General features: G+C 41.5%; 1 protein-coding gene across 3 annotated transcripts in view; it reads right to left on the bottom strand.

Annotated features, from left to right (window-relative positions):
• Positions 1-26,192, bottom strand: part of ABCC2 (ATP binding cassette subfamily C member 2) — a 50,257-nt gene that overhangs the window by 4,487 nt on the left and 19,578 nt on the right. For 2 of the 3 annotated variants that reach the window (XM_081267695.1, XM_081267697.1), the window contains 18 exons: positions 25,398-25,535; positions 24,716-24,862; positions 23,115-23,199; positions 22,404-22,470; positions 20,117-20,243; positions 17,908-18,084; positions 16,820-16,987; positions 14,374-14,554; positions 11,668-11,794; positions 11,285-11,420; positions 10,447-10,666; positions 10,191-10,345; positions 7,664-7,819; positions 5,953-6,152; positions 4,355-4,481; positions 2,703-2,804; positions 2,156-2,299; positions 1,163-1,321 (listed from right to left, as the gene is read on the bottom strand). In XM_081267695.1, the coding sequence (XP_081123821.1) occupies positions 1,163-1,321; positions 2,156-2,299; positions 2,703-2,804; positions 4,355-4,481; positions 5,953-6,152; positions 7,664-7,819; positions 10,191-10,345; positions 10,447-10,666; positions 11,285-11,420; positions 11,668-11,794; positions 14,374-14,554; positions 16,820-16,987; positions 17,908-18,084; positions 20,117-20,243; positions 22,404-22,470; positions 23,115-23,199; positions 24,716-24,862; positions 25,398-25,535 (2,616 nt within the window). The remainder of the gene's footprint in view (positions 1-1,162; positions 1,322-2,155; positions 2,300-2,702; positions 2,805-4,354; positions 4,482-5,952; positions 6,153-7,663; positions 7,820-10,190; positions 10,346-10,446; positions 10,667-11,284; positions 11,421-11,667; positions 11,795-14,373; positions 14,555-16,819; positions 16,988-17,907; positions 18,085-20,116; positions 20,244-22,403; positions 22,471-23,114; positions 23,200-24,715; positions 24,863-25,397; positions 25,536-26,192) is intronic. The other variant, XM_081267696.1, reaches the window with a different exon arrangement.

Genomic DNA, 26,192 nt, shown 5'->3' with positions numbered 1-26,192 from the left:
CTAAATTGCTGAGGCTGACTTTGAACTTGCAATCCTCCTGCCTCAGCCTCTCAAGCTGCTGGGATTACAGGTGTGTGCCACTGCACCCGGCATGGTTGAACTTTATTTCAGTACAATGGGTTGAACTCATGTCCTAGTGCATGCTAGGCAAGCGCTCTTCCACTTGATCTACAACCCAAGTCCATCTTTTTAAATATTTTTGTTTTCCAGACAGAGTTTCACTAAGTTGCCCAGGCTGGCATTGAACTTGGAATACTCCTGACTCCGGCTCCTGAATAGCTGGGGTTACAACAGTATGCCACCACACCCAGCACATTCAAGCTTCTGCAAGTCCTTTGAAGGCCTGGAACAGGTGCTAACCAGGCAGCTAAGCATAGGATGAAGAAAGATTCTTGGTTTGTTGCTATTTTTTTTCTTTCTGAGATTCAGTTATGAATTTCCAAACTTGCTATAGCACTATTTACAATGAGAGGAATATCCCTCTCCCTAATGAAAACTTGTGATTTAGAGGTAGAGGGATCAGGGGACGGTGGTACAGAAATGGATAGTAAAAACCCCTACATAGCATTTATTATGCTTTGAGGGTGCCAGAGAAAAGAGTGGATTAAACTAAGCAAACCCCAGACAAATCAAATTTACCTCCTGAGAAATGTGGCTAGAGTGAGCAGAGGGGGAAGGTTCTAAGGAGGAGCCACATTCCACTGGAGAGGAGAGGCCTCCATGGAGATACTTATGTGTAGGGTCCATAGAACAAGCCAATGGGAGTCTTTCTTGCTGACACACTAAGTGTTTTGCTTGCTGGCAAAAATCTGCAGCAAATTCCCTCCGCTGTCCTTTAACCATATCAAATGGGGAGTATAAAGCTTAATAGCGTCAAGCTTCAGTGGCAAAACTGCTAATGCTGATTGCCAAGGTCTTGCAAACCTTGATGGGCTATAGAAATGCTAAATAATCATCTGCTCTATTTGACTTCTGTTGTGTTGCTGCCACCTACTGGTCAGACACCAGCAATCACAAATGCATATTACACAAAAATTGAAGACTTGAGCTTAGGTATTCTGAGTAGAGTGCAGGAATGATACTGCTAATTGAACAGGGATCAACATACTTCCTGAGAACAAGATGTCTCACTGTGTGTGCCCAAGTAAGTTCTAGAGCTCACCTGGGGGATGATGGTCAGTTTTCCTCTAAGGTCGTGGAGCCCAATGGAAGCAATATCTATTCCGTCAATGGTTATCTGGCCACCTGCAGACTCTAAGATTCTAAAGAGGCAGTTTGTGAGGGATGACTTCCCAGCTCCTGTCCTGCCCACCACACCAACCTGTGAAAATAGTTGCATGTTAGTTCAACATACAATTCATGGAGAAAAGATTATTTATTTAGCTTGGACTAAAAAATTATTTAGCTTCAATCACAGGTGGTAAGTGGCAGTGATTGGCTACTTCATCTCTGAGATATTAAATTATTATTTTTTGTTGTTGTTGGGAGAAAAATGTGCCCAGATGTCAGAAAAAGACAGCTCTCCCATCCTACATCATAGGTTATTGCTTGCTGAGAACTACAATGATGAGTGGAAATGGACACACTCTCTCAGCAGCTGTGGTTGTTATAATTATTATTGGAAACTAAGAGCTACTAAAAAAAAAAAAAAGCTTTGCTTGGAAGTGGGGAGAAGGGAAGGATGGTCCTGCCAACCAGCTGAGAGCCAGACCCTGATTTGGAACTCAGCATTCTTACCCAGATTTTTTTGTTGTTTCTACTTTAGACTCTAAATCCTTGGAGAACAAGAGCACCAGAGGAGGGTGCCCAACTTTGCAGACCAGCAGAAGAAGTAGGCTATTCTCTAGAGACAACCCTCCATGCTAATGTTCCCCCAAATTCCTTTCCTGATACTCCCTTGTGTCCTCCCTGACATCCTTGCTGCCAGCCGTGAATTTCCAGGAATTGAGTCCTGGTCAGCTGGAGGGATGCAGGAAATCTCTGGCTGGTATCACGGCCTCTGGTGGTGGCGGTGCTGTATCCCGCAGGTCTCCAGGGCGAGGAACCTCTCCCTCCACCCAAATGAGGAAGGGCTGGAGTCCAGCTGCTCTCCATTCTGTGTCCTACTGTCCTCTATCACAAGGTCTCACATCCAGTCTTCCCTTGTGCCACTTACTTTCTCGGTGCTCTTGATGTCACAAGTGATCCCTTTCAGTACCAGATTCAGCTCGGGCCGGTACCGTACTTGGTAGTTGCTAAACCGGATCTCCCCTTTGTTGGGCCAATCTGCTGGAGGCCTCTTATCAGTCACCCAGGGTGCCTGGCAAGGGGACAGGATGAGAAGTGCTTTACACAGTGGCAGCTCAGCTGAACAGTCCTCATGGGACTCAAGTCACAAAACAGGTAGCAGTGTCCCAGCTACCTGACTGAACCGGACTTGTCGCCCAGAAGGTTTCTACCGTGTTCCATTAAAGAAACCCTGTCCCAGAAGGTTGCTCTATGGATCTCCAGAAAGAAGCCACCATTTAACTTGGTGCCTTATAAGATCTGACTTCCCCCCAACCACTTCGTATTATAAGTTTGAAGTAATTAGGTCAAGTGGGAGCACAGGAAACATTTTTTTAAAAAACATTATGAACCCATGTGAAATATTTAGAAATGGAGATGCACTTTCAAAGGAGCTGCATGGGCCTGGTCTCTGCGTTTCTCTAATTCCTCCTCACCTCGTTTTCCACATTGATGTACTCATTTATTCGCTCTACAGCCACAATGTTGGTCTCTGTTTCCGATGTCATCCTCACTAGCCAGTTCAGGGTTTGTGTGATCTACAGAAAAACCAGAAGACTAAAAAATCATCCTGGCTCAGATATCAGCTCAATCAGTTAATCCAGGGCTCACTTTGTGCTCAGCACTGTGGTGGGCTCTGCGAGAGAGTGAGGAAGTCAGTCCTGGTGTCTTGAGGGTTGGGTAAGACCAGTAGGCTGAATGGCTGGAGAACAACTAAGTGCTCCACTGTGGGCTCCCATGAGGGGCAGTGTGAGCTTTGAATGGTTGGGGGCTAACACGGGGATTGAAGTAGAATCAGAACTCAGGCCTTCTGCCTGTCAGCTTCCTACTTTTTGTAGAAGGGGTTGCAGATGGATTTCTACAAATGGAGAAGAACATGAGAAAAGCTGGCTGCTCTCTCTGTTCTTGTTCAACCTTGACCTCAAAGGTGGGACATCCATGTGGATCCTCTAGAGGCCAGGGGTTACTCAGCTGTGAGCTTCTTTCAGAGAAAAAAATGGGAGTTTGCATATATGCACAGGGAATTTTTGTGGAGTGAATGATGATTAGAGAAAGGGAGCCACAGAGTACAGAGGGGAGGTGCATGAGGACTAAGAGTGACAACTTTGTGTTAGTTGAACCATTCCTGATTTTTTTTTTGGGGGGGGGGCTCAATTTAATGGTTTCCTGATTCTTTGTCTTATTTGTCTTGGGGGATAAAGGGCCAAAGTCACAAGCAACCAAGTGACTCAGGTGGATAACAGAGTCCTTTTGGATGCTCTGGCAGGATCACTGTGGGCCTTATTAACTTCTAATGAAGACAGCGCTGTATAAAACACACTTGGGGCTATGCAAGCCTCCAAATGTTAGTTCAAAGAGATACCATGAAAGATGGTCAAATGATTTACTTATTGGACAAATATTTATTGAACAGTCACTGAAGGGCCAACTACTGTCTTAGATGCTAGGAAACAATAATGTCTGGCATTTACCCCCAGTCATGCTGGGGGTGGTGCTGTGAGATACATTATACGGTTTATCAGACTATTACTGTTAGCTCCAGTCGTTCTGTGATGTAAGCACAAACTTATATCACAGAATTATTTGTCCAAAGGATTTTCTGATTACTGCTATATTCTAGAGGAGAAATTTAATTATCTCTTTTTAAGGGAACCAACCAAAAGCAAAAACACAGGAGAATATTAAATTGAAACATAAGTTGCCTTCTTAAGCCCTAAGGCAACAACATTTATGTCTTTTTTTTTTCTTGCAGTACTGGAGTTTGAACCCAGGAACTCTTTACCACTAAACTATAGTCCCATATTTTGAGACATGGTCTCACCAAGTTGCTGAGGTTGGCCTTGACCTTGTGATCCTCCTGCTTCAGCCTTCCAAGTAACTGGGGTTACAGGTGTGTGACACCACAACAAGCTTATTTTTGTCCTTTTTCTAAGTGATATAGTGCCTTCTTGAGTAGGGTAGGGGTAAGAAAGAGATGGAGCCAGGGCTCAAATCTCAGTTTCTCCTAGTTTCAACTGTACAATATATTCCAGATTCAGTTTAAGAATAAGTGTATGAATTTACTCAAACACCCAGCCTTCAAACTCACATTGAGGGCATTGGACAGAACTAAGCCCACAGTGTCCCCATTCAGGGTGTCTTTATAAATAACCAGCAGCAAGGCTGAAAAGAAGATAATCAGGTTCCCAGTCAGCTCCAGGCGAATTGCAAGCCACCTGCAGGAAAACAGAACCAGAGAGAGAGAGGTGTCACTGATCTCTACTTCCTTACCTTGACCAGTACCCTGGGGTTCACAGAACATTCTCAGAGGGTGTGATTTGGTAGGGCTGTGCTCTGAGAAGGTGCCACAATTTGATCTAGGAATATCTGAATATGTTCCTAAAAGTCCTTTAAATTGTTTTTTTTTTTTTTAAGATAATAAATGGCATGTCTGAGAAGAGTTTACTAACTAAGGGATCCTATAGTACAATGTCTCCCAAAGTCACCAAATTATAAGAAAAGCAATTGTTAAAAACATTACATTATAGATTCATGTGAAAAATTCCTGGACCCTTCCCTAGGAGATTTTGGCTCAGGAACCCAGGATGTGGTTTAAGAGTGTGCATTTTAAGCAAATGCTATAAGTGATTTCTTTTGATCAGACCAAGAAAGCAATGCCATAGTGAATCCAGATGTATGGTTAAAAACAAGCACCACACGAAGGTTCAGTGTACCCCATCTGACTTGAGTATTTTTACAAGGCAGAGAAGCTAGGAGTGGAGGGAACTTAAGTGTGAATTCCATCACAGGGAGATACAGGGGGACTTTGTAGAGAACTACAGAATACATGTAATATAGACATAGCTTATGAAAATTGACTTTCTCAAATAAAATGGAAGTTTGCACCAATGATTCTAGCATGTGTACAAATAAATATGGTACATATTCCATCATGGGGGTCCAATAAGATTTACTTATATTCCTTTTCCTTTTTAGAAAGCCGGTAAGAAATCGAATATCTTTATGATCAAATCTCTGACCTCCCAATGTTCCAAATAACACTGACCATCATTTACCTACCCTCAATACCAAGATACTTTGGAAACTACTCAAGAATTGTTCCTTCCTGACAAGACTGTTCTCCTTCAAGGACATTGCTTCCCAGGGTCTATGATGCTCACAATGCTCAGGGATTTGCCTCACAGGATGTGAGCTTTCCATTTCTGCCATCAATAGATTTACCTAAAAATTCTCAACTCTCCTCTTTCCAACCTCTACTGTTTTCACCACCGTAAAAAAAAAATATCATGTCTATGGAGAATCTCTTATCCATTCTCAAGGAAGCAAGTAGAGAATGTTCAGTCTATCCAGGGCTTATAGATGGGCTACCAAATGCTCAGAAGTGGCGTTTGACTTCCACCACAACCCTATCAGCAAGTTGTGTCCTAGCCATTGTGAAAGCAAAGGGACTTAGATTTTCCTTAGCAAGATCAAGCAATTTACTTAGCATGGTAAATGGCAGAGCTGGCCTAGGGATCCAGTCTCTGGTGCCAAAGCTCATGATTTTTTCTATTACATAGCATGACAGGTGTGTGTGGCCAAAATGAGCTTTACACCCTGGTCATGCCTGTCCTCCCTTGCATGGCTAATGACAAACATGCAGAGCCCGGAAGTACACATTTGGAATCATACCTGGGGAAACCTCACCTGTTGGATATAATCCAAGAAAAGACACATTTTTGATTGGTGTCGATCCCCGCCTCATTTTGTTTTTTAAATCGCTTCTGGTGCTCAAATGCACGGATAACAGGCAAACCTAATACAGTTTCACTGAAATGAGAATAGATGGGGGACCTGGTGACAGAGTCCAGACGTCTCAGCTGGCGGGAGGTAGCCACATAAAATACCTGAACACAAAAAGTGAAGAGTCAACCACATGATCCTGTTGCATATCCTGTACATCTTTCCTCTGGACATGACCCAACATTCCTTACTGGGGAACCAGCCCACATCTGAACATGAAGGAAACCTGAATCTTTGGCTAGAAGAAGGAGGAAAGAGGCCCGAGGAAGAGGGCAATAGAAAGACTACAGTTGGTGGGGAACAGAGGAAGATAAAAGTGAGGAGACCACACCTTAGTCTCAGGGGTTTGACTTTCAAAACTACAAGAGTTGAGCACCTTGTCCATATTCTCCCCCTGACATCTGCATATGTTATCCAAATGAAAGTTTCTATGCTGGTTACATAAATGGTCTACAAAAGGATTTTGTAAAGGATATTTGGACCTAAGGAATTTAAAGTGTGGATGGGCAGGAAATGGCCAGAGAAAGGAATACAAGGTATGAGCAAAACTGAAGAGCAGAATCAGTATCATGCCTCAATAGTGTGTGAAGGTAAAATAGTTTTGGAAATGTGCAGAATGTTGAGGGTGTCAGAATGAGCTGGATATAACAGAATGCAGAAAGAATCTCCATGGCTTGAAGGGCAAGGAATGATGGAATAGATTAGTAGTGCTACTGGATTCTGTGAGGATTTGTTGAAACCTAAGAATAACTGGGCATTTGAGAGTTATTTGATAGAATGCAAAATGTTATATCTGGAAGTTTCCTCAAATAACCCTGCCTCTTATTTGCTAAATTGTAATGGGCCATCAGAAGGCTATTATGAAGACGCTGGTGCACCTGTGGAACTCCATAGACCCAAACGGGTGCCATCTTACTACAGATCACAAGATCATAAGCCCCCGCAAGACTGCAGAGTCTTCAAAATGGTTTTCTCTAGGTTAAGAATTCATCACAAAGGCAGCTAGTGGCACAAAAGCTCTTCTCACAGCTTCCCTCTCCTCATCAGTTTTTATTATAGCCATTTTAAAGTCCCTTCTAGTTTTTCTGTGAAGCTTGGCTCCCAAGCTATCTGTTCCCTTAAAAAATATGTTGAAACCGAGCCTAAACCATCCAGAGATACCCCCAATGAAACTAGAAGTGCCCTTAAATGAAGAGATCTAGCTCCTGCTAACAGACATCTCTAAATAAAGCTGCCTACCCAAAATCAAAAGAGGAAGCAGCCATGACAAGTTCTTCTAGAAATGTTCTAACATCATGGAGTTCTTATGGAGCTGCAAGAAGTTGTCCAGAGCTAATCTCAGAGTGGTCTTGAACCTAAACATAAATCCATTCCACTTAAGGTTCTGGGGGTAGGTAGTCAGGCTGTGAAATGCTGTGAACCATAATGTACCAGTTGATGCTGACAATTGAGCTTCAGACAGTGGCCTGTGGGCTCCTGGGTATCAAGATATATGATGAAATGGCAAAGATGCTGGAGAGAAGTGACTAGTCACAAACAAAAGAGAGGAGTCTCAGAAAGGATCCTGGCTTTAATGAGCAGAGAGAAAGGCAGACCTACCCATTTCCAAATGTACCTGAATAGACACATAAATAATGCCAAGAGGAATGACGATGACGACGAAGATAGGGGTGGCCATGCAGATCATGACGATGATGCTGATTATTGACAGGAAGCACACAATCCAGCTGCGCAAGGACTGAGGGAGAGTGTCATCCACCGTGGAAATATCCTAACAATACAGTTAGGACAGACGATGAACCAATGAATTTTTTAGACACTGTATATCTTCCTGGTTCCAGAGAGGCATCTGTTCAATTCTGGGTTTCCTGACACTCCTTCATTTAATCTTGTTAAGATATTCATTTGCAATAGATTATACTACTCATCCTAATAAGAAATCTCATTTTTATAACTTCCTCAGTTTTTAAAGTACCTCCAGACAGACCCAGCAGTCATTCTTCACCTTTTCCAGTACAGTTGATAAAGATTTTCACTCATCATCCATCAAATTTATTAAACAATAATTATTATAAACCAATAGAGGCTTATAATCATTCTCTAATAACTAACCAATTGAGCTATTCTAACCTTATAAAGGTCCTAATTCTATGAAGTACCTAGAACAGAGAGTCTGGGATTCAATACACATTTGTTGGGAAACTCCAGTTAACAAACCCTGTCACCCACCCTTGACTGAAGTACCATCCTATCCTGGAAAGTTGTTTCCTCTGCCAAGCATAGAGCCTCAGGAGAAAGGGATTGAACATGATTCCTGACTGGCCAGAGTTCCAGCTAAGGAACCTAGAGGTGATAGAGGGGTCTTACTGCCATATTATTTTCATACCATGCAAAATAAATTTTAAAATGATAAGATTAATGGATGGAAGGATGGTTTGGAGCATACTCAGGAAGCCTGGCTTATATCTTAGGTTGCCCTTGCCCAGCTTTCTTAGAGGATTATATTGATTCTATCTGTGAGTGCTAAGGTGAGTCTAAATTATCTCTGGAGTTTCCCCAGATTGCGTCAGGGATAATATTCTTCCAGGAGAGCTCTGAATTGGGGATGACTCCTTAGTCTAATCTACCTTTCTCAAAGTTGTATCAGAATGCAAATATGTAACAATGTCAAGAGTTGGCAAAAAACAAGAAATCTTCACCAGCTGTCAGTTCTAAGCAGATCACTTTTGATCCTTACCTAGCACAGATTCCCCATCTTTCTTTCTTCTACTCTTTCTCCTCTTAAAGACAGCCACTGATTCGGAAAACCCTAGATCAAAATCCCCATTTATAAGCTTGAGCCACCTCCCCTGCAAAACTTACTATATGATTAATGATAGTTTCTTTTTTTTTTCATGAAATGCAGTCAGCAAAATATGACTACAGCCTAACTAACTCACACATTCTCTTTTCCAGAAGATTAATCAGATACCTTGATGGGGAAGACTATGCAATCTTTGCAAAATCCCCATCCAAAAGTTTATGCTTGCTTAGGTTCCATTTAGAGAAGAGAGTGCATGGAAGTGGTCTCCAATGACAGTCTGCTCCTCATTTCTACCCCACAGGAAGGTGACAAATGGGAACCAGTTACCTGCCCACTTTTGAAGTGGTTGCTGTTATCTCTAGAACCTGGCTGTGAGGTATGAGCTACCCTTCCTGTGTCTGTTCCAAGGCCAAACAAAAAGGGTTCAGAGCTTCTCAGACATTTTATAAAATGAACTCTCAAATAAAAAAATAAAAAAATTGTGCTGATGCTTGAATATCCTTCAGAATTGCCTGGTTTCTGCCGTATTCCTGAAACTTCCACTCATATGCATTAAAAAAAATTCAGTGAATTAGGTCTGGTTCATGGTTCATAGTCATCTATAATCTTAACATTTATTGAGTGCCTAGTGCAGTACTTGGCTCCATAAAAAGGCACTCAGTAAACGTTGGATGAACGAACGCATGCCAATGGTTCCAGCATCTGTGGTAGATGGAAACAAAGTCTGAGAACCTCCTTAAAACATAGATAGCTCTAATCCACATTCGGACCTCACTCCCTGGTTCTTAAATCATCAAAGATGGAAGCCTCAGGAATGACAGCAGATATGAAGCAAAAGATGATCCTCCTATCACTTTTAATCACTGTCACAAGCAGTGACAGTGCTGTTAATTATGCTTTTTACTCAGAATAATCCTTCTTACCCTGGTTCAACTCCCCTCATCAACTCCCTGGTTTACTTCTATGATTGAACTCAAGTCTCACCTTTTCTGACATTTTCCATTTCAGTCATCCAGGTTGAGCTACTATCCAATTTCTCCATCATTCCTTTGTACTCCCAGAACACCTGTACACACTGTGGTTACTGGTTTCACCACATTCTATCATAATCCTTTATGTTTTGGGCTGTCTCATTCATTAGATGTAAGTGACAGAAGGGCCAGAGCTGTATCCCTGTATCCCTAGGATCTTTAGGACTTCACAGGAGGTGCTCAAGAAATATTTGCATGCTGAGAGGGCAAAAGAACAGTCTAGGGGGTACACAAGAATTCCTTCTTATCAGAAATAGAAAGACCCTCAGTATATAAACACATCACTGTATAGCCCTTGAGATACTTACACCAGTAAACCTGTTCACAATCCGGCCTATAGGTGTTGTGTCAAAAAAACTCATGGGTGCTCGAAGGATATTGTTCAACAGTTGTTCATGCAAAATTTTTGATGCATGGTTGCAACCATACACACTCAAGAAAGTTCCTATAAATACAGATATACCTAGGAATGGAACCAAATTTTGTTAGCACCATACATGGAAATCTCTGAAGATTTATGCCCAGGACAAGCAAAGTACAGGGTGTTGTAGCTGTCAGACGTACCTTGTGCTATTCCCAGAGCTGCATAGACCCCAATTCTCATGTCCCTCTGAGAGGTTGGATAGTTAGTGCCATTGAAGGCTTGAGAGTCACCAGTCCAAAAACTGAGCCAGAGATTGGATCCAATAAAAGCCGCAGAATTCAATAAGAAGGCAAAGACGATGCAGAATATTGAACACCATCCTACTGCTTGTAAGTACTTCAGGTAGACGGAGAACTTCACCTGCAAAGCCCCCACCAATGTTAGTAGATGCCCTAATGTGGTTTTTTTGTTTGTTTGTTTGTTTGTTGTTGTTGGAATTATCTAAAAAAAACAATCACAAGGAGGAGTGGATGCTCTTGGGAAAATTTTGCAAGTAGCCAAATTTGATAATTTGTGGTCATCATCCCTGCACTAGGCTAGGATAAGAGATCCATGTTGAATTGCAATGCAGTGTAAACATCCATCTGATTATTAATGGACATCTAGAGGGAATTAAGAGGAGCAGGTATAATTTGGAATTTGTTTTAAGTCTCCTTAATTTTGAATTGTGTACTCTGGGTCTGCTACGTTAGTTTCCGGGCTTCTAGAACAGCATCTCAAAACAGTTTTGTTGTTCTCTGCATATCAGAATGGGAATCAAGCACTCATGAAGGATGGAGTGAGGATATTTACAAGGAGCATGTCATCTTCATAGAAGGCCTACAGCCTGTGTTGTTTTAATAATGAATCTGAAGAATTACAAAAGAATTGAACATATTTTCCCATAGATAAGTAATTGAGTTTAAACTGATTTTTAAAATGTTCAGATTCTAAACCCTATATCCCCTCCCATGATATTCTTTTGGGGGTGGTGTTCACCTTTCCAGTTTCCATGAATTCCTTCTTAATTAGCTTTTGCCCTTGTACGACTCCTTCCTTCCCCTTCAGGGCACTCCCATTCCGAGTTTTCAACGAGTTTTTCAGGGTTTTCTGGTTCCGGCCACTGGACCTGGAGCTGAGAGACAGAGGGAAACTCCCCTGAGCATGTAGATGCTTCCTCCGGGTCTTCTTGCAAACTGAGGTCACAGTCACTCTGCTGGCATGGAAGCAGATGGCTGTGGGAAATGGACACAAGCCTAGCCCTTCATACAAGAGCTAGGAGAGCCCATGGCATCCCTCTTCTCAGGAAAATCCCACGGGAAAAAAAGAGATCAAGCAGAAATAGGAAGTGATAAAGGCTGCCAGCTGGATCAGTGGTATACCTGCGGCTCAGTGTTCGACGGAGGCTATTGTCTCTTTTCATGGTCAAGGAGGCAGCTTCCTCAGGGAGTTCCTCCACACCAGCTATCAGCCCACTGTCGTCATTTTCTTCTTCACTATCATCATTGACTAGAGAGACACGTTAGAGGTTAGGGAAACAGCACAGTGTTCACAGAGAAGGAACAGACAGAATAAGGACAGAGAAGCCTTCTCTGATCTTGTTGGATTCAACACAGGGATCTCAGATATACAAATAGGCTATAATAGGAGAAGAAAAGCCCAGAGACAAAAATTCCTTTGGAGCAGGAAAGAACTTTTAAGAATTATTGTAGATAAACAGAAGAGTCGCCATTCCCAGAATTGCCTAAAGAGATGATTATAAGTTGGAAATGCTAATCTTGAAGTTCAAAGAATATAAGAAGCTCTTATTTATTGAAAACATTTTAAAAAGCATACCCTGAAAGTAAAATAAAATGTAAAATATAATATGGAAATTAGTGGAAATCGTAGAATAAGGATCTCTGGAAATCTGTTCCTCCACAAAAGCAATGAGAATACTGTTAAAAAACATTGTCAGAATCAACTGTTTCAGAACTCTGAAATTAACCAAAGAGTTGCAACGATAAAGGATCAATTATTTTTTTTAAATGACTGGGTCTTGGCAACAACAGTCCACCTTATAGTGGTTTAAGTTGCCCTATTTCCATTTCTCTCTCTCCAGCTGCTGTATCTAGAAAGCCAACAGCCATAAAATTATGGTGGCCATAAAACCTAGCAGCCCAGCAGCCACTTAAGGAAATAGAGTAAGTTTAGAACGCCTCCTCCCCGTAAAAACAAAACAAAACAAAACAAACAAACAAACAAAAAAACTGGCGGTGAATTGCCATCATCTCACCTGTCTAGAACTCCCTGAAAACCTCCATTCACAAGACTTGTCTTTATTTGACCTCAGAGCTAGTTCAAACAATCAGCAGCAACTGTTTAACATCACAGCTGCCTGAGAGGATGGTAACAGTTGAGGCCATAAGAAGCTGATCAAAAAATTAAATGGAAAAAATTTGGGGAATGAGATGTCCTCCACAGAGGACTTTGATACCTCTGATATATTCCTGGCAATCTAGGATGCCACACACATATGTAGGGCTATGAATATGCCCAGGAAAGATTGCAGAAGGCCCTAGTGTCTCACTTCAGATTGATCTTGTTACTTTGTGCAAGCAGGAAGCAGAGGCTAACCGGGCATGGTGGCAATGTCTGTAATCCCAGTAAGTCAGGAGGCAGATACAGAAGGATTATAAGTTTGAGGACAGCCTCAGCAACTTAACAAGGCCCTATCTCAGTGGTAGATTGAACCACTGCGTTCAATCCCTAGTACCACAAAAAATAATAATGAAATTATCAGTCCCATTAACTGTTAGATGACCTTCATTTCACTGAGGAAGTAAAGGCTAAGGCACTGATGTAAACTGTCACAGTGCTGAAGCTATGCACCAACATACACAGCCTCTCAGCAACGGCTATGAGACTTACTGGTGCCAGGCATCCAAGGAAATCTCTGTCTAACCAATAGGTGACCACTATGCCAACCAAGCAGAGATTTCAGTGGCCACATATGACAAATGGCACAAACTTAATTAAATTAGCTCAGAAAACTAAACAAATAAATAGAAGAAACAACAGCAAATAGCACTACAATGATCGCCAGTCAACTACCAGAAACTAGAGGAGAGGCCTCAAATGGGTCTTCCCCTAGCACATTAAGAAAAAACAAATCCTGCCAACACCTTGCTCATGCCCTTCTACCTCTAGAAGTGTGAGCAATAATCAATCAATCTCAATCCCTCAATCTATCTATCTCTCTCTCTCTCTCTCTCTCTCTCTCTCTCTCTCCCCTGAGGATTGAATCCAGGGCCACTTAACCACTGAGCTCATCCTCATAGCAATCATCTATTTCATTTAAGTCATCCAGACTTGTGGTATTTTGTTACAGTGGTTAACTGGGAAGCTAAGTCACAGAACAAATATTAATATAGCTCAACTTATCCTCCCTTCATGCCACTAAGTCCCAAGTCTCAAAACAAAAACAATAACATGCTAGTAAACAGGGCTCCACTGTTGATGGGAACTAAACAATAAACCAAATGGTAGTGATATCAGGGGCTGTTCCCATGGAATGCTGTGATTCTATATAACTGACACTATTTTTTATGATTCAAAACCCAGTGTTTTTGGTATATTAATCAAGGTTCCTTTGTTAAAGCTTACCAAGAGTTTGATATCACACTATTAGCACCAGCTTATGAGGTTGTCCAGGAACCGATTTTAGTTGAATTTGGGGTAGTTGGAATGGTATGTGTCACTTGAATCAACAGAAGCATAGCATCCCTAAAAGAGAGTGAGTCCCTTGTGCCACTAATATGCTTTTCACAAGGGTTACTTACCCAAACCTTCAGTTGTATCCTTTAAAGAGTGTCCTTTGATTGTGTGTCAGAGAGAGATGAGCAGAATGAGCCACCCATTTGGCCTAGGCACAGAATTTCAATGTCTGTGTTTCTTTACCCAGAACACTGAAGAACAGAGTCTGAATCTCTGAGTAATTCAATTCCAAGTGCAGTTCATTGTATACTAAACAATTTGTGAAGTAGATATTATTTTACCATTTCCACCCCGGCCCCAAGTTCCAACCTGTTCCAATCCTCCTTGCGTACCTGTGACCTCCCCTTCAGGACCCGAATGTTTTACAAAAGTCTTCAGATTCTTAGCAAACACTCCTTTCTTGGCCAGCAGGTCACTATAGGATCCCTTCTCCAAGATGGTGCCATTTCCCACAACCACAATCTGATCCACTTGGGGAAGAAAGTGAATGCTATGTGTAACTAAGAGTCGAGTCTGTAAAAAATAACATTAAGTTGTGCTGATTACCCTATGTCCATCATCTTCCTGGATTACTCTAAAAGCGAAAAAACATGTCAATTCACACTGGGGCTTTGCTTCAAAATGTGGCCCTGACCACTTGGCTTATTTTGCTTCTTTCATTCCCAGCATCTCATCTTAAAACCTGAACCTGTATGTGAAATGAGACTCCTATCACTGTGAATGTACTCAAAGATATTTTCCTGTAGTGACAATAAGGTTTTCCCTACACATTCTCCTCTTTTCTAATTCCTCTGACAAGATGTGGGTATTCTCCAATGTTCCCACTTTAGTCTGTACAGGCTACCATTAAAACAATTCTTGTTTTGTAACATTATGGCTTTTTTTTTTTAAATGTCTTCCCCTTGGATTGTAAGTTACATGAGAGCAATGACCAGATATTTCCATCTAGACATGTCCCAAATCTGGCCTGAGGTGGGCATTCAGTTCATGAGTGAATGAAACCAAGAAATCTGTAAGGACACAAGCCAGGTCCAGGAATAGGAGAGACAGAGAGTTCCTGCTGATCCACAGATCCAACAGAGAGGCGAAGGACCTCAGTGGAATAGCAGCCCAAGTCTCATCAACTCTGCCGTCCTGTGACTAGTAGCATTCAAGAAATCTTGTAGGGAACAGGCCAGATAGAGTTAGAATCTCCTTGCCCAACACCAGTGGAAAAGCTCTCATCAGCAGAGGGGCTGTGTCAGCTCTCCCCCAATTCAGCCCACTGTGTTAGGATACACATGCCAATTTTCCCATAGTAAGGAATGTCTGGTCTCCTCCCACAATTGGTTCTACTGGCTTTCACCAGCCACTTCATCTGTATTATATGACAAGGACATTGCAAGAATCAAAAGAGACCATGCAGTTAAAAGGCTCAGCACAGGCCAGGGACATAGGGAATACTCAATAAGCATTAGATCTTATTTCTGGGTTCAGGTTTAGCCATCCTTTCCAAGAATATCTTCTCACATCCTGCAAAAGTTCCAGGGAAAACGCCTTCTTAGAGCATAGCTCTAATACCTGCAGGATGACCTGTGTCCCACCACTGGTAAGTGAACTGTTGAGTCCTCTGGGGTTTTTCCTGACACTGACCAGTTCTCTGACACCAGGTGAGTGTCCAACAATTTAAAATTAAATTTTGACACTAACTATCTGGAGTTTGCACAGAACCCCAGTTTAAAGGTTCAGTCCCACAAAATTGCATCCCCCTTCAGATGTTGGTACCAAGTCTCATAATTCTGACCAAATGCCTATAAGTTGGAGGTTCCCACAACTCCCTTTTGTCATTCCATAATTTTCTAGAAAGGCTCACAGATCTCAGGAAAAAACTACCTAAACATTTGTCAGCTTGTAAAGGACACAACTCAGGAACAGTCAATGGAAAAGATACACAGGTTAAAAAAAAAAAAAGGAGGTGTAGGGGGGTGCTGGGGCTGTAGCTCAGGGGTAGAGCGCCTGCCTCACATGTGTGAGGCACTGGGTCCCATCCTCAGCACCACATAAAAATAAATAAATAAAGATATTGTGTCCATCTACAACTAAAAAAACAAAAGTTACACAGGGAAAGCTATGGAGGAAGGATGTGGGGCTTTTCACGACCTCTCTATCCACACCACCCTCCAATACCTTGATATGGTCACCAATTTGGAAGTTATTCCAATCTCATTGTTCATGGATTGTTATTACCCAATCTCCATGTTCCACCCCCACCCCACCTGGAGGGCAGTGGGTAGAGCTGAAAGTTCCAACCTAATCACTTGTTCATGCTGATAACCAAACTTGAGGCTTTGGAGGGGCTCTAACCTAAGTTATCTCATGAGTATAAACTCAGGTGTGATCAAAGGGACTCATTATGAATAACAAAAGACCCTCCTAGCAGTCTTAAAATTCCAAGGGTTTTAGGAGCTCTGTGTTAGAAACTAGGAACAAAGACCAAATATATTTCCTATTATAACCACAGGTCCATAGTACTTTTTACTATAGCCAATCATCCTAAAATGCTCAGTGTCAGAGCCACAAAATAAGGTTTAAATTAGCCAGTTCCAGCATAAGCCATGACCTCACCATGGAAGCCTTCCTGAGGTAGTCTATAAGGAGACCAGTCTTTCGCTCTTTCCTCAGGAACCCAGGGAGCAAGTGAATAAGAAAATCTGCTTCCAGACAATAACTGTCCAGGGAGATGTGTGTGATTCCCATCCCCTTGCCCTTAGAACTTCATCACTTTGAATAATCTCTCACCTTGCCATTCAACAGGCCATTGGGGCCCAAGACCTTTTCGAAAATGTGTTTGCCTACATGCGCATCCACAGCTGACAGGGGGTCATCTAGAATATAGATGTCTGCATTTTGGTAAGTAGCTCTGGCCAGGCTAATTCTCTGCTTCTGACCGCCACTGAGATTTATACCCTGAAGAAAAGAAAAAGAAGAAAGTTTTAAAATAATAATTTCTGAAGAAGAAAACAATTTCTATTAAGTATTATTCCCAGTCCCAACTTCACAGAGTCTAATAAGGAGGGGTAAAAGGAAGAAATTTGCCTCAAGAAAGTATTACGAGCATAAAAATCTTATACTTCTTTATACAAATAAATAACTTGGATGCAAACAACTTTCAGTCCAATAGTTAAAGGTATGCACAATTTACATTTTCTATCACATAATTTACTTTTTAACATTTTGTTGATTTCCCAACCCCATGAGTACCTAGAGCTACACCAGGGCAGATGTTTTCTCTATTTTGTTCCTGGGTATAATCCCAGCACTTAAAATAGTGCCTTTCACATAGTTGCTTAATAAATGTATGCTGAATTAATAAGCAAAATCACTCAAGAGCTGTTACTAGTCTTCTAGCACCTCAAGATCCTTGCCCTCCCACCCCACCCCACCCCAGCAAAGATTCATTTTCAGTAATAAAAGAATGGATGAAAACATTCTAAATATATAGAATAAAAAATTATAAATAAATTAATGCTATGCTTGTATAGTTACTTAAAATATAATTTTTATTTAAAATCTATTTTTATAAAAAGTCATTTAATAGCATGAGGCATTTAATAATACAGGTAAATCTAGGGACAGTCACTGTTAACTTAGCCTCTCAGTCCTTTGCCTCATCACCTTTTATTTAGGTTATGTAACTCCAATATTTGCTTTTAAGTACAAAGTTTAAAAATTCTGACTTATTACACAAAATTTTGTGGCCAGATAATACAAACACATTTTCTGGTGTTTGTTCCAAACACAACTAGCAATATTGATCAACTATGTTACTCTATGTACTTTGTCATCATCCTCATTTTTTTTCTTTAATATCTTGTTGTCCCAAGTACCTTCTCTCCGATCTCAGCTAGGTCTCCTCCAGGCAATATTTCCAAGTCTGGGAGGAGAGCACAGGCCTCCAGAACTTGCTTGTACCTCTTTTCATTGAACTGTGACCCAAAAAGGATGTTGTCCTTTATGGTGCCATTCTGAATCCAGGACTGCTGAGGGACATAGGCTGTGGTGCCCTAGACAGGAAAGGATCAGACCATGTGAAAGTTGTACCTCCAGAAATGCAGAGTTGAAGGATGAGATGGGCAGAAGTGGGAGGAACAAATAGAAGTTAGACTTGAAGAACTATGTGTCAGGCTGCTTAAGCATCTGATATTTATGAATGTGCTTATATTCATTGAACTGACCAGGGAGAAAGATTCAATTCATCATTAAGCCTCCTCTTTTTAGACTATCATTTTTCTTGTCACAAACCTGAAAATCAGAAGATGAATGCACATGCTGCTTCTAGAATAGTGGTTTAGTTCAACTCAATGAGTGTACTGGACCTACTTTCAGGGATTGCCATAGATGACATCTTAGGAAGCAAAAACTAAGAAGTTAGAATTAAGACACCAGGGGGTACACAGAGCAGATATAATCTGAAGAGAGATAAAGACCAACAGACACCTGTGTTAAAACAACAACAAAAACAAAAACAACTCAGTCCCCCCAAACCAAAGGCCATATGTTCTCTCTGATGTGTGGATGCTAACCTACAACAAAGGAAGAATAGAAGTCCATTGGATTAGGCAAAGGGGAATGAAGGGAAGGGAGGGCGGGGAGAATAGGAAAAACAGTAGAATTAATCGAACATAACTTTCCTATACTTGTATATGAAAACCAACCAGAATAACTCCACATCATGTACAACCACAAGAATGGGATCCTAATTAGAATAAGTTATACTCCATGTATGTACCATATGCCAAAATACACTCTACTGTCATGTGTATTTATAAAGAACAAATAAATTTTTAAAACACTCAGTTATGAGTTAGCAATAAAAAGTTTCCAAAAGGAATTGGGAAACAAAGTTAAATCTGTACAGTCATCTCTGTTGTAGTGCATTATTTTTAATGCAACTTAGCTCATTAGAGATTGGTAAATCAGGAAAGCACATCAGTATACTATGGAAGAAGAGATATTTCTTAAAAACTTCCAAGTGGATCAACATAAAGCAACCCAGGACAAGCTTTCTCATAAGTGAAAAGAAAGCTTTATGTCTAGGGATGTAGCTCAGTGGGTGAGTGCTTGCCTAGCACACACAAAGCCCTGGGGTTCCATCCCCAGCATCATACAAAAATTAATGAATTAATTTAAAAAGAAAGATTTAGGCTGGGCACATTGGTACATGCCTGTAATCCCAGCAGCTCGGGAAGTTGAGGCAGGAGGATCATGAGTTCAAAGCAACCTCAGCAAAAGCAAGGTGCTAAGCAACTCAGTGAGATCCTGTCTCTAAATAAAATACAAAATAGGGCTGGGGATGTGGCTCAGTGGTCGAGTGCCCCTGAGTTTAATCCCCGGTAACCACTCCCCCCCCAAAAAAAAAAGATTAAGATTTGGCAATATACAAAAATCTTAAAGGGAAAACTCCTGAAAATCTGTAGACTTGACTCTTTGGTGCAAGTATTGACTGGTTTAATAATTCAAAAATACCTCTAATTTCCTCCAAATTTAGCTCTCTGAGGAAGTTCAGAGTACCAATGGAAATGCCATGAAAACATTTTCTTGTGTTAAAAAAGTCATGAGTATGAAGGAGTCAACATCCTATGACAGGTTTGTGAATTAGGAGCAAGTGTACTCAAAGACCTAGTTCTCAAAGAAGGAGGTGAAATGCCCAAGATTAATTGTGACTTTGGGTTGATGTTGAGTGCCATGCCAGTACTGATTTTACAGACCACTGTTTTTTTGTTCTTGCTACTGCTTCTGTTGGTACTGTAGTAGAAATCCCCACTCTCTGAAGAAAGACGTCTCTAATGAATAGTTTTCACACTTTACTACACATATGAGAATCACATGGGAAGCTCATTAAAAATGCAGATTCTTAGAACCTATTCCCAGAATCTGATTATATAAGTTTGGAATGGGGCAGAGAGTCTACTGTTCACAAATCTACCAGATGTCTCCAAGGCCTCAACTACTAGTATATTCTCCCCTGTGAGGAAACAGCCCTAAATGGCCCATATTTGAAGGTCAGATGTCTTCTCCATTGGCATTCCCTCTCACCTTGATGGTGATGTGCCCATGGACATTCTCCATTTCTCCCAGCATGGCTGACATCAAGGAAGATTTCCCAGAGCCTACAGTGCCCACCACAGCCACCAACTGGCCTTCCATAATGTCCAGGTTCACACTGAAAGAAGCAAAATTATTTTGAAGACAATGAGGGCTTCGTAATCAAGAGTAGTTCAAGCCCTGACTCTCCATGAAGTCTGGTATTATGAGATTTCCCTCTCAAGATTGGAAAATTAGGGCTGGGGATGTGGCTCAAGTGGTAGCGCGCTCGACTGGCATGCGTGCGGCCCGGGTTCGATCCTCAGCACCACATACAAACAAAGATGTTGTGTCCGCCAAAAACTAAAAAATAAATATTAAAAAAATTCTCTCTCTCTTATGAAAAAAAAAGATTGGAAAATTAACCTTGGACATATAAGACCTCAGTTCTTTAATGAAAAAAAAATTTTTTTTTGGTACTAGGAATTGAACTCAGGAGTACTCGACCACTGAGCCATATCCCCAGCCCTATTTTGTATTTTATTTAGAGTTGGTGAGGCTGGCTTTGAACTCGCGATTCTCCTGTCTCAACCTCCCAAGCTGCTGAAATTACAGGTGTGAGCCACTGTACCTGGCTTTTAATGAAAAAAAATTTTTAATATATATTTTTTAAATGTTGATGAACCTTTTTCTTATTCATTTATTTGTATGTGGTGCTAAGAATCGAACCCAGTGCCTCACACATGCTAGGAAAGCGGTCTACCACTGAGCCACAAGCCCAGCCCATAATGAAAATTTTTTAAAGCTCTAAAAGGCTAAAGAATAAGCTCTAATTTATCCAACTCCTTTATAAACTGTGCTAAATGTGTGTTTCCAATGGAAAAATTATCCTAGGACCAACATGGTACCATTGAATATGATCCTGATGGGAGTCTAGAGACCTGGCCTGGTTCAGGTCCCGATTCTGCCACTGCTGGGTTAAATGATTTTGGAAGGTCACTTGTTCTGGACTAAGGACCTCTATTTCTAAGCTAACAGAGTTAGACTAAATCAATGTTTTCCAAATTAGGTTATTCAATGACAAACTAAATGTTACTTATTTTTACTCAATCTTTCGTGTAGTCAATGAATAGCACTAGCCGAAAGCAGATTCCTTGGTCCCTCTGGGAAGATCTGACTTCTCTGGCTGAGATGGAGCCTTCACTGGGCTACAATCCTAAAAGCCTGGTTTGCCAGCCTTATGATTTGAGTCCCTAGAACATTTGGAACATTGAAATCTTGCTCATAGTCTTTCTGAACCTGCCCATTGAATTGAACTTTTTCAGACTTATAGCAGTTAAGTGGGAACTGGGCCTCCTTTCCCCTCTACAAAGGGAAGCTTTGGGGTTGGGAGGGTTCAGAGCAGGGGCTCCTTCCCTGACTCATCCTGTGTCTAGCTCATGAGTCCATGTTCAGGACTATAGGGATAGGAGAGAAGGGCAGGAAGTCATGAGAAGAGAGATGATACAGCATGCTTAGCTGTGGAGAAAGACAGGGCCTGCTCTGTTGGCAGAGTGCTCATTGGACTAGTTGGTGTGCCTAAGAGATACTCTTTGTGTAGTAGTGTGGCAAGAGGCTTAGGGTAAGCCCACCTACATGACAAAAGAGGTGGCTTCTTTGGGGTGCAGTGTAGGAATGGGTTATTTTGATGTGAAATTCTAGATGAAGAATTTCATAGAGATAGCTCCCATTGTGTGGTCTGTGGGGAAAAGTCAGATACTAATGTTCCTGACTATTATTCTTTTTAAAAAAATTTAAATAATATTATTGTATTTTCATACCTTTATTTTATTTATTTTTATGTGGTGCTGAGGATTGAACCCAGTACCTCATACATGCTAGGCAAGTGCTCAACCACTGAGCTGCAATCACTAGAAGCCCCCAGATTATTATTCTTAAATGAATGAATAAACTTAACATTCAGGTTCTTGGTGTGCCTCTACCATACCCAGAGACCTAGGCCACTTGCCAACCCTGCTGTCTCCATCTGTTATCTGGGAAACAAACATTGTCATGGGTTTTCAGCTGGATAGTCAGACCATCCTACAATAGGAAAGCTGGATGGCAAATAAAATCACAGGAAAAAGGTTCAGGATCTTTGCTCTCAGCTTATCCCTCAGAGGCTTAGTCTGCACTAGTATCTAACTGAACACATACACATAGTTTGCTTCCCCATGTATTCGATTACAGGGAATTTTCAGAAAGCAGAACAGTCAAGAAGAATCTTAAGGAATAACATGATAGTAAGGAGGCAACTCACTCTTGGATTGTGGTTTCTGTATCTGGATCCCATGTAAAGGAGGCCTCCGAAAATTGCACAGCTTTGTCTGTTGAAGAAAAGGCCCTCTCTTTTGGTTACCTGTAAGCCCCCATAGATCTGCCTTCCCTTCCCCAGCCCTCGTGACTCTCCTTCCTCTATTGATTCCTAAGGTCACCTCTGTTAGAAGGCTCCTAGGATGAGAATAGAAGGGGCCTGCATATTTGAAGTCCTTTTTTATTTAGAAGTCCTCAACTTGGTAGCCCAGATTCCTGACCTGTAGACGCCCTGAGGACATCTCTAGGCTCTCTGTTGCCTAGTCCCCTTGTATGAGTTCACCTCCTTAAACAAACCCTCCCCACCCTGGATTCCAGACCCACTACTCTCTCTGTTCAGAAACTGTCTTCCTTCACTCCAGGCTACCTTCCCAGCCCCACACATGTGGCTCCATCCTGACCTCTGCTTCCTGGATCCTTCTTAGGATTCTCTGGTTTTTCTCAGAACAGCTGGCCCAGCTTTGCTTAGCAATATAGCTAGGCAATCCACTCTGGGTGAAAACATAATTTAAGCTAACACATGCTTATTATACAAGCATAAGATCAAGACTAACCCTCCTTTAATTAGTTTGTTGCCATCCCCTCCCAAGCCCCGAATGTCAAAATTCTGGCACCAGCACTATAAATAATTTGGGGAAACAACTTCCAAATTGTTTACCAAAATTGCGGACATGTCGAATGGCAGATGTGTCCAAGTCATCCCCTCCCAAGTACTTCTCTAGCCGCCTTACAGAAACGGTGGCCTGGAAAGGACACAAAGGATCTCAAAAATATTTCAATAACTAACAAACAGGGAAAGGAACTTGTCATTACCCCCGGATTTGCCATTTTCTACATCTAGAACCTCCTGACCTTCACCACAGACTTAGCCACACTTCAGCCCTGGTAGCCATCCCCGGATAAAATCAAATTAAGACAGTATTTCAGCCCTTCAGGAAACACAAGGAGTTCAGCTCTACTGCTATCTCTGTCCAATCTCTGGCCCTGTTTCCAGAAACTGTCCCATGCCTTCTTCTAAGACAAAGCCCTAATTTCTACCTACTTCTGGTAACTGGGTCTCTGTCTTGCCCTTACTTAATTGAGTCTATTCTTTGATGATACCTCCAGCATCTTAACTGAGCTACCACTGGGATCCTCTATAAAGGAATTGACCAAAGCTTAAATTGAAGTTGACTTAAGTGTTGGCAGAACACCCAGTGGTTCCTGGAATGTGAAAGCTGAGGAGGTTTTCAAGAATTTTCTACAAGGACGTTTTTCATCATCCTTCCTATCTTCCAATGAGGTTGTCATAAGATGGTCCTCATGGCCACCTGACTTGTTGAAGTATTATTAGGCTTTCTGCCTGTACCTTCCTTAGGGACCAACTGTAGGCTATAAAAAGTGCTTGTTTCAGCTCCTCAGAAACAAGAGTGTCCCACAGTCCATGCTGTATTATCATTCAAACCCTTTTGCTTCAGTGTTATACTGTGGGACAAGGAATGCAGGGAGCTGACACTCTTGTTGATCTTGCTTTTGCTATCTATGGAATAAACTATATCTGAAAAGAACATATTGTTTCTTTATTGGCCAAATTGGGCAGCCTTTCTTCATTCTCTCCAGGACAAGGAGGCCTTCTCCTAAACCCCAGTCCTTCTGATGGCCAGAGCTGTCTGAAGCAGGTCACCACACTTCTCCTATTCCCCATCATTCTGCCCCCCTTATCAGTCTGCCACCTGCCTTGTGAACCAACTCTGAGGTCTGATCCTTGGCCCATCTCAGAGCTCAGTTTTCAGAATGCAGATACTTCCTCTAGCCCATCCAAGGCCTCCTAAACTTAAAACTCATCGTCTGACAGCAGAAGGCTCCAAATTTACCACTATATGGGTTTATATGCAAATAAAGGGTCTTTCTCTCCCTTTGTGCCATATTTGTCTAATGTATCAGCACCTCAAAAATCTTAGAAAAATCCATAGAAAATAGGATGGGAAAAGGGCTTTGAAATATTCCCGACAATAGAGCTCATCATAATAGACTTCACAAAATTCACAAGATTCCCTGTGAGGCAGATAATACTGGTATGATAATCCTAATTTTAGAGTGAGATATATTGAGGCTCAAGAGAATTTGTGACTTAAGTAAGATCAAACCATTGGCCTCCAGAGATCAAACAGATCTAACTGAAAGTTCACCAGCAGAAGCTAGAAATGGGACATAATAGTTATTCTGGCCTCTAAGGCTTTTACCCAGAGATAAGCAGTTAGCAGTGGAGTTCCTATGTACCTGGAGCACAGAGGAGATCACCATGGGAAGCATGCCCAGGGGAAAGCGCAGGATATTGAAGAGGGTGATGGAGGTGAAGGCCTTTTCTGCATCCAAAATATTGTTGCTATCCACCAGAACATAAACAGCAAACGTGATCACAGACACCTGGGAAGAGCAAGGTCATAAACGATCTGTTCCGAAAAGGATCCAACCAGCTCTGGGCTAAGCTTCAGAAACATAGTATATAAGCATTGGGAGAACCTTAAGGATTATCTCAGCTTCCTGTTACTGATGAGAAAACAGCCAAAGAGAGGAAGATATATCTTGCCCAAGTTTACAAAGCCAATTAACAGATTGCTAGGACCAGATTGGGTCTTCTTATGTCAATATTCCTCTCACCATAAACACAGATGGCCTCTCCCAAGAAGACAAGGCACTATCCTATACACATCCATTCATGCTAAACATCCTGAAAGCTTTCTCTTGGTTACCAAAACAGCAAACAGCACACAAGGGTAGAACTAGAATTGGGACATAATGTAGGGATGATGATATGGAGGTTTGATGAGTGGGGATAAATTCCCTGGATTTCTGGATCAGGCCTACAGACACTGGGAATTTCTCAAGAATAGACATTCCACTTCAGGAAGCTGACCCAAATCTAAAACCTACCTAGTCCACTGACTCCTCTGCTACTCACCAGAACAGGCGTTACTTGTAAGATAAGTATCATCATAGACTGCAGCTGACCAAAGAACAGCAGGTTCTTGAGCTCTTTCTTCCGAAGGTTGTGGACTTGGTCTTTGAATGAAGGTTCCCAGGCAAAATATTTCAGGATCTAATAGGTTAGAAAAAAGCACATTCCACACTGTTGTCATGAAAGGGCAGGAGGTATGTCTGATCTACCACATTTAAGGATATGCTCCCTTATTTGGAATTTGGAAATCCAGATTATAAAGAATGATTACAGAGAGATAGCTTGTATTTGTTGGCAACTTGCTACCTACAAATAATTTTGCATCTATTATCTCATTGAGTCTTGTCCCAGTTTGTCAGGGACTAAGGAGTTGCCAAGACATGGGTCCATTTGTGCTAGAACCTAGAAAGTTCTGGGAAAACCATGGTGAGTCAGTCAGTCTGCTTTTGTAGAAAATACAAGGAAAAAGACTGAAAGAAGTGAAGTAACTTGCCCAAGGCCACCAAGCTAGCAAGTAGTTGAGCTGAGATTCAAAACCAAGTCTTTTAATTTTGTTCCATTAGTAAAAAGACAGATCAGAGCTTTGAATGGAAAAATATCAGGGAGTTTGGAAAAAAAAGCCTCTTTTTCATTTTTTTAAAATTTGGGGTAATACAAGGACAGGGTAGAGATGAAGAGCTGGAGAAGAAGATTAACATTAAACAGGGATGATAGGCGGGAGGGAAAGGGAGAGTTAAGGGAAATTGCATGGAATTGGAAGGTGAGCCTCAGGGTTATACACAATTACATATAAGAGGA

This window comes from Spermophilus citellus (assembly GCF_964194105.1).
Source record: "Spermophilus citellus genome assembly, chromosome: 15".
NCBI lineage: Eukaryota > Metazoa > Chordata > Mammalia > Rodentia > Sciuridae > Spermophilus > Spermophilus citellus.
Note: the sequence above shows the minus strand (reverse complement) of the source record. Positions and strands in the feature narration are given on the sequence as shown.